General features: G+C 36.6%; 3 protein-coding genes across 3 annotated transcripts in view; 1 reads left to right on the forward strand and 2 right to left on the reverse strand.

The window, feature by feature from the left end:
• The first annotated feature begins 811 nt into the window (after positions 1-811).
• On the forward strand, positions 812-2746 carry LOC118276788 (uncharacterized). Its single transcript, XM_035595322.2, has 2 exons — positions 812-990; positions 2137-2746. The coding sequence occupies exons 1-2, from the start codon at positions 934-936 to the stop codon at positions 2728-2730; spliced, it is 651 nt and encodes a 216-aa protein (XP_035451215.2). The 5' UTR covers positions 812-933; the 3' UTR covers positions 2731-2746.
• Positions 2747-2989: 243 nt separating this feature from the next.
• On the reverse strand, positions 2990-4739 carry LOC118277005 (eukaryotic translation initiation factor 4 gamma-like). Its single transcript, XM_035595651.2, has 2 exons — positions 4577-4739; positions 2990-3906 (listed from the first exon to the last, which is right to left on the reverse strand). The coding sequence occupies exons 1-2, from the start codon at positions 4610-4612 to the stop codon at positions 3055-3057; spliced, it is 888 nt and encodes a 295-aa protein (XP_035451544.2). The 5' UTR covers positions 4613-4739; the 3' UTR covers positions 2990-3054.
• A 686-nt stretch (positions 4740-5425) lies between these two features.
• The window catches only part of LOC118276676 (E3 ubiquitin-protein ligase CBL), a 93570-nt gene continuing 84951 nt past the window's right edge, over positions 5426-14044 (reverse strand). The window contains exons 10-13 of the mRNA XM_050699778.1: positions 12456-12699; positions 11680-11795; positions 10683-11538; positions 5426-10221 (exon numbers count right to left, since the gene is read on the reverse strand). Of these exons, the coding sequence (XP_050555735.1) occupies positions 10004-10221; positions 10683-11538; positions 11680-11795; positions 12456-12699 (1434 nt within the window). The 3' untranslated portion in view covers positions 5426-10003. The remainder of the gene's footprint in view (positions 10222-10682; positions 11539-11679; positions 11796-12455; positions 12700-14044) is intronic.

The raw sequence follows: 14044 nt of genomic DNA on the forward strand, positions 1-14044 counted from the left end.
TTTCGTAAATTTCTCGTACCTTTTATTTTCATTTTCTTTTCTTATTTTCTTACCTAAACAAATACTTTCGAAGATATATTAATTTAAAATACCGCGTGAGGCCACTTCAAGCTACATTTTATACGCAGAAATGTATTTGCTCCCACTCCCAAATTTCGATTCGTTTTATCTAAGTATCTTATATGATAAAATAAAAAAATACCTGTCTAATATTTTTCATTACCTAACTGACGCAATAAAAAAAATATTTTCATACTCCATCATCATTCCTATTATAGTGACCGGTATATGGCAAAACGCTCATTACATACATAGAAATGGAACTCTTAACATAACTAGTGAAATTTAAATCCACCTCTATACGTAAAATACTTCTCTGCTTACCCGTCGGGCGTTAACAGGTTTTATACTAGCTTCTACCAGCGGCTTCACCCGAATTTCCGTGGGATAAAAAGGATCCTATCACCCAATTCAGCTCACACACGCCTGTCTGTATACCAAATTGCATCAAAATCCGTTCAATAGTTTTCACCCTCTATTACATGGGACTTATAACACAAATGGAGAAAAATTGGCGTATATTGTATAGTGGCATTATGTACCGTACCGTGCAACTCTGCCTACCCCTTCGGGGATAAAAGGCGTGACGTTGCCGTTTAGTAGTTTCAGCGTGATTGACAGACAAACATCCAAACAAATAAACTTTCACATTTATAATATTAGTGTAATAGTGTGATTGATATTTATATTTATTATAGAAACCTAGAAAATATTTAGTAATATACGTAGTTACAGGAAGTACAACATAAAATAACTTTTAAACTCATAACTTTTAGTTCCATTTTATAGTTATTCGTTTCTCGTGTAAATAAAATGTGTATTTATTTACGTTTTCTATATAAATGTGTAAAGTTCTAAGAAAGTGTCGATAAAATGAAATTATTTCATACAAACTTGATTGTATCACTGTTTTATACTGCTTTTGCTGCTGTAAGTACCTAGAATGTCCCGAAGTTACGGACTGCGTAGCGGGTTACCGGGGCTCCGGCTCGGAAAGCAGGAGTAGGAACGGGGTGATTTTTAGTCAGTAAGAGTCTGACACTCCCTCTCACCTCGCCCAAGGCAGGAGAAGTCATTGGATGATTTTCCCCCCTTAAAAAAAGTGCCTAGAATGTACCGGAGCTGCGGACTACCTAGTTAATTTACCGGGGCACTGGCTTGAAATGCGGGAGTAATTTAAAAAAATACATGTTTCCTCACAAACACCACTGAAGGTATCAGTGTCAGTAACACACCGAATTCTATCGGGCGATTTTGTTTTTTTATGGAATAGGTGGCAAACGAGCAGACGGTTCACCTGATAATAAGCGATCAGCGCCGCCCATGGACACCCGCAACACCAGAGGAGACACAGGTGCGTTGCCGGCCTTTTAAAAAGGAGTATGCTCTTTTCTTGAAGGTTGATTGATATAATTGGTGAAAAACGTAATGTCGTTAAATGTAACACTTATCTCAGTTTACTAAACTCAAGGCTTCCTTAAAATCTAGGTAGCTAGTCTGCTATTACAACAGTTACGCTAGTATCTACTATTCTAATGTACAATTTTGCAACTACTGTAATAGCAGACTAAGGCCCCAGCAACCTATTGATTGGAATGATTATAAATGCATAGCCAATGCATTCGTAACATGATATAATGCAATTTCAATCTGTATGGACTAGATATGGTTTATAGCCTTGTGATATACAGCTAAGCACTTTTGAATAATCAAAATTGAATTAGTCCATCAGAGGAGATTTGTTTTCGAAAGGGAAAATCTTCTATTCTTCAATGACTTCTTCCTCTTGGGTGAGGCAACAGGGAGTATCAGACTTATTGACTAAAAACCACCCCTTTCCTAATCCTGCTCTTCGAGTCGGAGCCCCAGCAACCTGTAATTCGTCTCACCGTCTTCAGTACCATCAGTGAAGCTAAGTGCTCGTCCGACCAACATGTGTATTTGTCCGCAGAAGAACGAGCAAGAAACTCTGTCGTTTCTATCAAACTTTTCTAGTGGGACAAACCCATCTCCACCTTTCAAACCAAAACCTCACTTAATATTGCACCTAACTGACCTTGACAATTTCACCCACAGCCACAACAGCCAGAAATAAACGACCAGTTTAAAATAACTGACTTAATAACTGAACAACCAGTCGTATCATTGGACCATCAAACTTCTCAGAATACCAACCAAACAGTGTTTGTTGAAACAGAAAAACCAGTAGAAGAAACTACAACTAAAGTAGTACCACATCAAGCAAATGCAATCGAAATTTCAACACAACCTGCATTACCAGAAATCAGTTTTTCTGTCAGAATATATAGGTTAATATCTGAACCGATAATTAAAGTTGTTAATACTCCGAAAGTAAGCGCTGTATTAAGAAATATTGGCACATGTGTAGTCAATGGTGCTATGGAACTCTTTAATTACTACCTACCAGCCCCATTTATGCCATTGATAGCATCAGCCGCTGGTCTAGTTATCCCATTTGAACCAGTAGTCATGCTAAAAGAGAAAATGCCTGTCACCAGCTACAGAAGGGCTTTCCAAACAGCTATGAGCAGTTTTTTAAGAACGTTTGATAAGTACAAAATGGAAGAAGATTATGATCCGTATATGACTAGGAGGTTTAACAGAAGATTTGGTGGTGATGATCTTGTTAAGAAAGACCGTAATCAATAAGCTTAATAAAATGATTGTTTGTTAAATATACCTGTTTTTATTTTAGAAGGAAATGTTAATGATGGGGAAGTGTTTGGTGAATATAATATACGGACGACGTCGGGTGACGTCGTACGATATCGCCGCGACATTGTTGAAACTGTTCCTTGTCGCACAGTTAACAATGTCGCCCGACATTGCTAGATGTCTCTGGGAACACATAAACACAAATGTTCCTAGTAGGGACGAGGCTTTATAATACTTACATAGACAAACTGTGAAATCACATCCTACTAAAATCTTTATTACAAAAATAATTCTCAAAATCATTGGTCAATGATAGTCTCAGTCGACAAATCCAGACATGGTTATAATGCCGAAGAATGGGCAAAAGAAGGTCGTCTGAACTACAGTCCTTTCATTGGTGGGCTTAGTTTCAGTTTTATTCTTCCCTTGACGCCCTTGTATTTTCTCATTAGTAGTCACTGTGATGTTGGTATTACTTTGTATCGACGCTCTGAATAACACCCTAAACGTTGTAGTGTCCACACTATTCGGTACTTTAGTGACACTTTCTAGTGATTTCTCTTCTGATTCCTCAGTCTCACTTTCTGTAGCGTTGTCCTGGTTATTCAAGTTCATAGGAGTTTCTTTACTAGTTATATTGTTATTGCTTTTGGCTGTAGTTTCAATTACTTCAGTTGTTGGTACATTTGCGTCAGTTGTGGTTTCAGTCGTATCAGTAGTTGTTTTAACAGCTTCAGTAGTAGACACAGGCGTTTTAGTGCTTGATTGTACCGTTTCTATATTAGTTTCAATAGCTTTGCTTGTAGTTTCAGCCGCTTCAGTAGTGTTTTGAGCTACTTCGGTAGATGTCACGTTGATAGAACCTTTCTCAGTACTGACACTATCCGTGAAATTTTCGGAATTCAATACTACATTTTTCAAGTCCGTCTTTCTTAAACTTTGGACTTTGTTTTCGAAACCTGACCAAGCGTGCCTGAACCCATTGTTGTCTATAAATACCCTTTTTGTTGGGAAGTTGATATTCTCTCGTCTCAGCATGAAGTCCTTGAAATAATCCGTGACCACGTGCTCCGTTGGTTTCAAAACGCTGTACTTTTCATTGTTGAATATAACCTCACCGACTTTTTGTAAATCTGTATGAGTTGGGTATTGGGCTACTGTTGTTTGTAACTGAAAAAAGACTTGAAATTTAATTCAAATTGGACTAACTTGTCGAATGTACGTTTTGATTGAGGAGTCACATCTGATTATTAAAATCTGTCCTCACCATTTATGTTTCGACTTGGAAACTGTTGCTTAATAAATTAGTTTAGAAAACACTTTATTGTACACCATAGAAATAAGGACCATAGAAAGACAAACATTTAGAAATAAAGAATCCATGGAACTGCTAAGGATTCTGAGTTTGTTTCCTGGTTCTCTCGTTCATGACTTATTACAAGAAACTTACTGACAAAATGTAATTTATATGTAAAGGTAAAAATGTGATTTTGTGTCGGAGGAAAACCTTCAAATTACAACTTGCTTAATCGGATAAAACCTAAAGAGTGTGGGATTTTTACTTCATATTACATTTACGGGGTAACAACTTGGTTAGTGACAGGCGAAAATGAACACCTGGTGCCCACCAGATTCTTTAGATAGATCAGTTTTGGCACCCACGTCCCAACTATTAATTTATTTACTTTTAAGAATTGTAGCCATTTTAAATGGCTAAACTGATATGTATTTACTGTGCTTAATATGCGTTATACAGAAGCTGATGGTAAACCTTTATTTATAAATAAATAACTAACTAAACAGATTCCTATACTAAATAATAACACATGCATACACTTACCTTAAAAATAAAGAAGCCTAGCAGAATAAAATGCATTTTTGATTTATTTATAAGAGCATCTTGAGTTTTAATTCTGATTAACTAGAGTCAAGCATTTGCTATGGTGTTTAGTAACAAGTGATGGGTGAAGTCGTTAAAATAGAAGAAAATAATGGCTATCCAATCAATGTTCTTAGATACATTGTTGATAACGGCTCGTGCACATGGCTGTGATTACATCTTTCTTTCTTTATTATTTTTCTTTGAAGCAAGTATTGCGATGAAATGCCGCTAATAATTTAGTGTTTTTTTTTTTAACGTTGCCCCACACTAGGATTTTCTCCTGTGTCGTGGGTGCCTTTACAAACTTACAAGTTCACATACACGTTATACCCAGACCCGAAACAGTTTGTGGATCACACAAAGAGTTGCTCTGTGCAGGAATCGAACCCGATACTCGTTGCGCGCAGCTGGTTGCCCAGCCACCGCACAAACCGTGCAGTAAAATCTTTAATAAAAAAATGCAGAAAATATTTTTAAATGCTAATTTAATAAATCGTCGTCACGCCTTTTATCCCTGAGAGGTGAGTGGAGGTGTACTTTTAGGTATGTAATGCCACTGTACAATGTACAGCCACTTTACACCGTTTGTGTTATAAGTCTTATGTAATAGGGAGTGAGCCCATTACCATGTACTGGGCACAATTCCAGACTGTGTGCTACTACTGAGAATTTTTCGGAAAAACTGAAAAAATGCCTATTATTAATTTGCACGACACGGGAATTGAACCCGAAACTTGTGACCAGTCGACCAACGATGCAGGCTTATTAAATAAATAAGGAGATAATAATGAATAAAAACAACAAATATAATTTTACTTAAATATATTTAGCAACGTATTTTACTAAAGCGTAAAACAAAACGTAGCCTCCCCCAAAACATTCCGTTGACAATTCATCCGACAGATGGCGTTGTTTTCAAAAAAAAGAAATCACAATTTTTATCATCAATCCATTCCTTCTTGATTTTTATACAATAACAATAATGTTTTTACATTTCTATTTTAATTCATACAATCCACCAAAATTAACATCGATGTCATCAAAAACGCAAATAAAACAAAATGATAACAAAAGAATCATACAACTTCGTCAAAAAACATAAAACAGAACTATTTGAGACAATTAATGAATGACAAAAAATAAATGTCCCTTATTTCATCTGTGCAAAATATCGCTTGACATTTCATTTGACACAGCCTCTATTTTATGGTAAGCGTCCACAGTCGCATCGCACGCAACGGATTTTAGTTTGTCTTGTATAGAAACTCATACAACTGCGTCCACTGATCCGCATCGTACGCACCGCATCATCAGCAATGCCTACATGCGATGCGTACGATGCGGGTCTGTTGACGCTTACCATTAGTTAGAGGCTTAATCTGTTGTAAGATTTGACAGCTGTCAAAGTTGACAAGCGATACTTTACAAAAGTAGATTACGGCATTAAATAGTTGATTAAGAAATTTGTTACTAAACGGTTTACAGTACAACGTAAACGATGAAATTATTTTATCGGCTTACTCACGTAACTGTTTGACGAGGAACTTGACTAGTTTCAAGCCATGCTACAGGCTCATATTCATGAGCAGCATTCCGCGACACACGACACGGCGATTGTCGCTGCTACTACTAGTCGAGTTCCTCGTCAAACAGTTACGTGAGTATCTGCCACACTTAGACATTAAATGATTACTTAAAGCATTCCTTAGTAACGATTTTGTTCCGAAAACTCTTGCTAAGGACTGGGTTAAGTAATCATTAAATAACTGAGTACGGCGGGAAGCTGATAACATAATAATTAATTTAGTATGTCTCACGAAAGTTACAATAAAATGTTCTAAATTGTCAATTCCCTACGTATGTCTCTATTCCTTAACATCAGGTTCCCACAATAATAACATTAATCAGTAACAATTAACACTGGTAAAGTGTTGTACATGAAGGTATTTTTATTTATCCACTATGGCAACCGCAATATTGTCCCATGATATGAAATTCTACTAATTTTTAGACACTTTTTTGCATAAATTTTAGTACAAGTCTAAACATTTTTTATCAGAATTTGAAATTATACAAAAATGCGGCAACATTTAGATGATTTTTCTAATATTTTTTGACGCACAAAGATTTTTATGAATAGGTAATTAATGACATAGGTTTTATATTATTACATTTATGACAATTCTGATCTACTCCAATTACATTTGTTTGTGATATCCATGAGATTATAAACAATTATTTGACTAAATATAAATATTTACTAATAATTTTGTATTATAATTAAAATAATAAGCGGTACGCGCTTTTTAAATGAAATTAAATGATTAATTACAGCTTGTGTATTCGATAATTTAAGTTTTAAGGGAATTACAAATTAAGTTGGTGTACATTTCATAATTTAAAAACGAAGATGAAAAGTTTACCAATATACATATTAAAATATTTCATTTTAAATGATAAAATGTACACACAACTCGTTAATCACAAAATACTAACATCACACATTTTAAAATAAAAATGTATATGGTAAAAACGCAGAACATTTTTATAGAAAAAAGTGAACTTGACTAGTCGAATGGTGGATATGTATACTCACAATTAAATGGTAGGTACCTAACACTTGGGTACTACAATCTATTAATTACAGTTGTTACAATAAACTGGCTTTAATTACAAATATATAGCGTCATTTAATTAACTATAATGAACGAAGAATTTAATGAAACTTGCAAAATAGTGAAATATTAAGACTAGATAGATTATAACCTAAAAATTCAGTCAAGTCATTCACTAAGCACACTGTCTTACTAAACTGCGTTAAAATCGGTTGAAAGTCAACCAATAGATAGTCAATATGTCAAACAAGAATATGAACATTTCATACTTATAAAAAAAAACGCATAATTATTAAAGTTTTAAGCAGTTCATTTAAGGAGTTGGAAGTCTCGATAATTATAACGATCAGTTTTTAAGTCAGATATTCCAATAATAGATTTCAAATGTTATTTTAAAAGAATAAGTTTGAAAATCGTTTAATGTAACTGACATAGCGATCGATTTCTATCGTTATCCTTGTCGAGACTTGCATCCGAGTTTTGTATAAGCAATATAAAAAAGGAAAAGATGATTTAGAAAAATTGCACTTTTACAAAAAACGTTTTCATATAGAAAAATACGAAGAACAATATCAGGAAACGTTGGTGCCGTTGTAAGCTCTTCGAATTTCAAAAAGAATTTGTTTTTTTTTTTATTTAAGTAAAAACTTATCAAACTATCTACTTCATTTTTTTTTTCTCTAACATTATACCAAAAAGGAAGATCAATGCAACATGTACGAGTTTTTTTTTACCAAAAAAATATAAATATTAATTATTATTTACATCAACAATATTAAGTAGTATTCTAGACATTAAATATTGCAAGTGTCATAAGTCGAAGTGTCAAAATTTGTATCATCCCCACATACATATGACGTAAATATGAAAAAATATATTCTATATGAACCACTATTAAGTAAACACTATGAGAGCGATTTTATATGAAAATATAGGCAATATTTATCCATACAAGTGACTATTTACAAAGCATTTTATTATAATATTTAATTAATTAATTAATGAAAAATATATTGAGTTAAAAATGAATACTGATTAAAAACAATTGGAATTAAAAATGTTTTACTGTCACTAATATGATGCGAAATAAATACATTAAATGTGCCTTAAAAATATGTTTTTATTTATTAATCTATAATACTATCACACGATTTTAGATTTCTTCAAAGACAGTTTGCTCGTATTAGTACATGAATTAATGACGTAATTGAACACTACCCGTGTTGACAGCTGTCAATCTGTCAATGTGACAGGACGGCTCTCTAAAGACCGCCATAAATTGCGCCATAAAATGGCGGACGCCCGAAACGAATTTACTGATATTACAAGCTAATATTTCAGTGTTCATTATCCGGCTAATGTTTCTTTTATATAAATATTAATATTAATTAATAATTAACATTAAAAATTCATCGAAGTAGCTAATCGTTGATTAGCCAGTCAGATACGTATATGTCAAAAATGTCTGTCAACAATGACCGGACAAAGACATCTGTAGTACTATTTATTAAAATAGCAAACACGTACGGTGTTATGATAGTACATAGGCCAGCATATAAACCTACTATCACCTGTCTAATCTCTTCAATGGATTTTGAATCTTAAGCTTCTTTAATAAAGCTAGAAATGCATTGAAGAAATTTGTCAGTCAAGTGTAGGTTGACATGCTGGTCTGTACTAACAATTATTAACTATTAAAATTACTTTTTTATTTTAATAGAACTTTTTTTTCGCTTAAATATTTAATCGTACGATGGTTTGTTTAACAAGTTCAAATGTAGTGATATTTTTTTTATTATTCCTAATAAATGATTGTTTATATTTAACGTAGTTTTATTGGTATGCGAATTATAATAATGTCGGTTTCAATTCTGTTTGGTTATTTGAAGATTGTGGAAACCATTGGGGCGTTTCTAAGGTTTTTGCAGTCTATAAAAATATACACTATTTGGGAATTTGACAAAAATATTTTTGCATTTTATCGACATTCTAAATATTTTGTTAATAGAAAGAAAACATAATAACATCAGGAACTTTAAAAGATGAAAATAATTATTTATTCATTAGATTATTTTAAACGCCGGTTTCCATCAATCTATATTTATTTTTTCGGATACTTTTCTTTAATGAATTTGTTCATCTAATAAGGGTATTTGCGCCACTATCAGCGCTAGTATAGTTCAAGGTCATTAGTCAGTCAACTTGTGACAGCTAATATGACTGTAAACGACAACAGCGCCACCTAGGCAGCGCAAAATTGAAAATCCTAATTATTAAACTGACTTAAACCTGTTACTAAACTTGTTTTTATTACCATAGACCCGTATCAAGCGTTATACACTATAGGATTATTATCTCAGCTATTGCTCAAAGTGAAATAGTGGCTATGTATAGCGTTATAAGAATTATTTTCCTATGATAAACAAACGATGACACTGAAATATGTACACGGTAAAATCAGACTTATATTTAGTTCATAAGGTACGAATTACTAAACCTGTTATGTGGATATTTTATGAAGTAAGCTGAGGTTTATATGTCGTATACGTACAAGCTATAATAAATACACATATGTATGTGGTAGGTTTGTGTTATTAGTGAGAATATTATAATTAAGAACACAATATTACTTTTCCCGACAGAGATAAAACCTGATTAGTCACACTATTCAAACATGACGATGATAGATGCAGAAATTTACAAGAAATATTTGCTATAAACCTCAACACACTTCACAAAGTAACCAATTTAAAGAACAAACTATCTAATTTTAACACTTATTAGGTACTTTAGATCCAAACTCATGTAGTATATCGCAGGCCATTTCCAGATCATTGCGTGTGATGCCCAGAGCGCGTACCACGATGTCTTTCGGGTATCCCTCACCCACTAAACGAGCGATGTAATCTAAATTTATGTTCTCATACGACACGTTGTCGCCGTACTTGCGTCCGTGTTTGTCGTGCGTGAGCGGGTTGATTTTTTTAGCTGGAAATTGAAAGGATTATTTGGTTAGATGTCAGTTTAAAGTGAGCTTGTGTTAAGTATTTGTAAAGACGACGACGATTTAAATGATGAGAATAAAAATCAACAATACGCCATTTAAGAATTACAACATTAATAACATTTGATTGTATAAACATTAATTGAGGACCAGAACAGCAGAATTTGAATTTTGTTATTTCTTATGAAGAAAGCTGCGGTTATTTCTTATGTGGAATCACGTCAACAGCCTATTAGTGGCCACTGTTGACTGAACCCCCTTCTCATACGCACTCACCACGCTTGCTCAGTGCGGGTTGGCGATTTTAAACTTATGATTTGTAATTATAAGCTCAGGTTTCGAACCCACGCTCTCAACGCATGAGGAGTCTTAAGCCTCCAGGCCACAAAAACATTAAACGGAATACTAAACTATTATAGTAGTAAAGAAATAATGATCTACTTACGTGCTACAGCCAATTCATTCTTCTCCACAGCCACATTTTCATACGGTGGGTCTTTTATATCTTCTGATGGGAACTTAGGCATGGTGGTGGACTTCGTGGGCTGATCGACGCTCCCACTAGTCGTCGCAGGCAACGACCTTTGCCTAGGCGGCGCCCTGTTCTCAAGCCTAGTCTCCCGATCAAAACTACTCCTAGATTCAATAATCCTATCAGGTTTCTCTGGCGGTCTTTCTGGAGGTAGACGGAAGTCCGTATGTCGGGGATCTGATACAGGCAGATGTCTTTCAGACTTCTCAATTGGGCCAACGTGCCTCTCTTGCCTGTTGTCCATTACTCGGATCTCGTGTCTATTGTCTTGTAAATGTCTTTCTTGCCTCTCTGGGGTTGGGATGTGGCGTTCTTGCCTCTCAACCCTCTCTGGTCTATTTTCTTGGTGACGTTCCGGCACGTGTCTCTCGTTTGGCCTATTCTCGGGCACCGGGTGCCTGTTTTCTGGGACAGGGTGCCTGTTTTCGGGTACAGGATGCCTGTTTTCGGGAACAGGATGCCTGTTTTCGGGTACAGGGTGCCTGTTTTCGGGTACAGGGTGCCTATTTTCAGGTACTGGGTGCCTATTTTCGGGCGGATTTGGGGGATGTCTATCAATGCGGTTATCTGGTGGCCTTTCCTGTCTGTTTGGAAGTTCTTGTCTTTCGTTATTGTATCGGTTGTCCGGTAGATGTCGCTCTGGTTTTGGTTCGGTGGGGGTGGGGGTTTCTGCGGGTCGTTCGGGCGGGGGTGCGGGGAGGGGACGACTGTTTGATTGTGGGGTGCAGGCTCGTCGGGGTTTTTCAAAGGCCCTTGGGTCAGGTGGCACCTGAAAGCCATAAAGGATTTTTATTTAATTTCTCACTCTATGTTCCATTATAAATTACAGATTAATACGTCTTTCCCATGAATATATTATAAAGAAAAATAAGCACTAACTACTCAAATACAAGGTTCACATTGAACTAACCTCATGTCTGGTGTCAATGACTCCTGTGATGGTCTCCGTGGATCCCGTGATGATGGATGTGAGCCGGTGTCGGGAGTCAGGCTCCGGTTCTAAAGAGGATCGTCTTCGAGGCTCCGCTGAAGATGAAAGTTCAGATTTAATTTGATGAAAATGGGTTTGACGTGTATTAATTGAGAAGCTCTAATAGTTTCAAGCCAGATCGGGACTCTTATTCATAAAAAGCATGCGTAAGACATCGCGCAGTCATCTCAAAGAAGTTAAAGGGCTTTACCATACCAATCGATCGATGGTAGAATGGATATTATTATTTATTTCATTTCCACACAGATTACATTTTAATATACTAAGCCCCACAAAACCGTTGTAATGGTTTGACTGTGGGGTCGCTGAGTCTCTATGTTAATATGTTAAACATTTCTACAAATTAAAAGTGTCCAAGTAATATAATTTTAATATACGTTTAAATCTATTTATTTTTTGTTACACTCCTTATGTCGATGTCGGTCGATAGTTTCTACCAGACCACTCGATCTATGAACGATTGATTATAGAATGGAAAAGTCGACGTCAAACGAGTTGCTCGAGTTTTCCTTCGCACCCGCGGCCCTTCTTACCAACATCGACCAGCAACCGATCGATTAGTTAGTCGACCGGTATCCGTCGATCAATTAAAGCTACCACACCAATCGATCAACATCGACCGATGTCGATCGATGGTATTGATCGAAACTAGATCGATTGGTATGGTGACACCCAAAAGGAGTATAGCTACTTACTATGAGCACTACTGGCTGCTGCTATATCCTGAACACTAGACGCAGCGACGATAGCTGGTTCTGCCGGAGACAAACTCTTCCTAGGCGGTAATGGGGGTGCCCGTAATTCCCCGTACGCATTCTCATTGGGTTGCGGAGCCCTACGCGGCGCCCTCGGGCTGTGGCGGGGCGAAGCGCCCGGAGATCGCACTGACGGCCTCAAAGCGTCTATTGTGGAGGTCGCTGCGTTGAATTCTGCCCAGTCCTGTTGGTACAATGGAAGGTTTTTTTGGTTTTGTTTCCCGCAGCCATTTTGGTAAGGAATACAATTCATAGTTGTATCAATTTGTTATTAATTATTTAAAATGTTGCCCTACATTAGGATATATGTTTCAGTGTCATGGGTGCAGTTATAAATACCTAAATTCACATACGTATCATACCCAGACCCAGAAAAATGTTGTTTATCACACAAAGGGATGTTTCATGGGAATCGAACCCACCAGCTGTGTAGTCAATAATATAATAATAATAATAATATAATAATATCGACTTCCTGAAGCAGAAAATCTACGCATGGGCAAATCGTATCAGGCGGTACAAAAAACGAGTAGAGCGATATACTCAGAATCGCATGTTCCAAAGAGATCAGAGATGGGTATATAGAAATTGGGAACGATCCAACCAAGATGTGACTGATGGGCGGCGACCGGATGATGAAGCCACTAACACATTTTGGCGCAACATCTGGTCGGTGCCTGTCAGCCACACAGAGGATGACTGGATCTGTGATGTTGAGCGAAGGTGTGAAACTGTGCCAGAGATGGAGGAGGTGATAATCACCTCCTCTGATGTGAGCAGTGCAGCCTGTTCGGTCCCAAATTGGAAATCACCGGGGCCAGACGGGCTGCACAACTTCTGGCTCAAATGGTTCACCAGTTCACACGCTCGCTTAGCATCGCAATTCCAGGCAGCTTTAGAAGCTGGATCGTTGCCCCAGTTTCTAACAACAGGCGTTACCCATCTGCTCCATAAATCAGGTAGTTCCACTGAACCCAAAAATTATAGACCAATAACATGTTTACCAACGGTCTATAAACTTCTTACATCTATTTTGAGAACAAAAATAACAAAACATATTGAAAAACATTCCATTATGTCTGTATCTCAAAATGGATGTAGGAAGGGGTCTCGTGGAACTAAGGAGCTACTCCTCATTGATATGGTTGTAAGCCAACAGGTTCGTCGGTCCCGAAAGAATTTGTCTACATGCTGGATAGATTATAAAAAGGCATATGACTCTGTGCCACATACATGGCTCATGAGGGTGCTGGAGTTGTATAAGATAGATGCAACTCTACGCGCCTTCTTGCAGTCATGTATGAGGCAATGGAGTACTGTGCTTTGCTATCCGGGATGTAGACAAATCCAAGGGAGTGAAGAACCTGTAAGGATAGTGCGAGGAATATTCCAGGGTGACAGTCTGAGCCCACTATGGTTCTGCTTGGCCTTGAATCCTCTCAGTACTTTATTGGAGGCTTCAGGGCTAGGCTATCCTTTGCGGAGAAGGGGTCTAGTCATATCCCACTTGCTTTACATGGATGACCTCA

This window comes from Spodoptera frugiperda, chromosome 17 (assembly GCF_023101765.2).
Source record: "Spodoptera frugiperda isolate SF20-4 chromosome 17, AGI-APGP_CSIRO_Sfru_2.0, whole genome shotgun sequence".
In the NCBI taxonomy this organism is placed as follows: Eukaryota; Metazoa; Arthropoda; class Insecta; order Lepidoptera; family Noctuidae; genus Spodoptera; species Spodoptera frugiperda.

Excerpts from the sequence above, each read along its gene's own strand:
- LOC118276788 (XM_035595322.2), top strand. The coding sequence starts at position 934 with ATGAAATTATTTCATACAAACTTGATTGTATCACTGTTTTATACTGCT. Across the intron at positions 991-2,136 it reads TTTATACTGCTTTTGCTGCT|CCACAACAGCCAGAAATAAA; the intron begins GTAAGTACCTAG and ends TTTCACCCACAG.
- LOC118277005 (XM_035595651.2), bottom strand. The coding sequence starts at position 4,612 with ATGCATTTTATTCTGCTAGGCTTCTTTATTTTTAAG. Across the intron at positions 3,907-4,576 it reads TAGGCTTCTTTATTTTTAAG|TTACAAACAACAGTAGCCCA; the intron begins GTAAGTGTATGC and ends GTCTTTTTTCAG.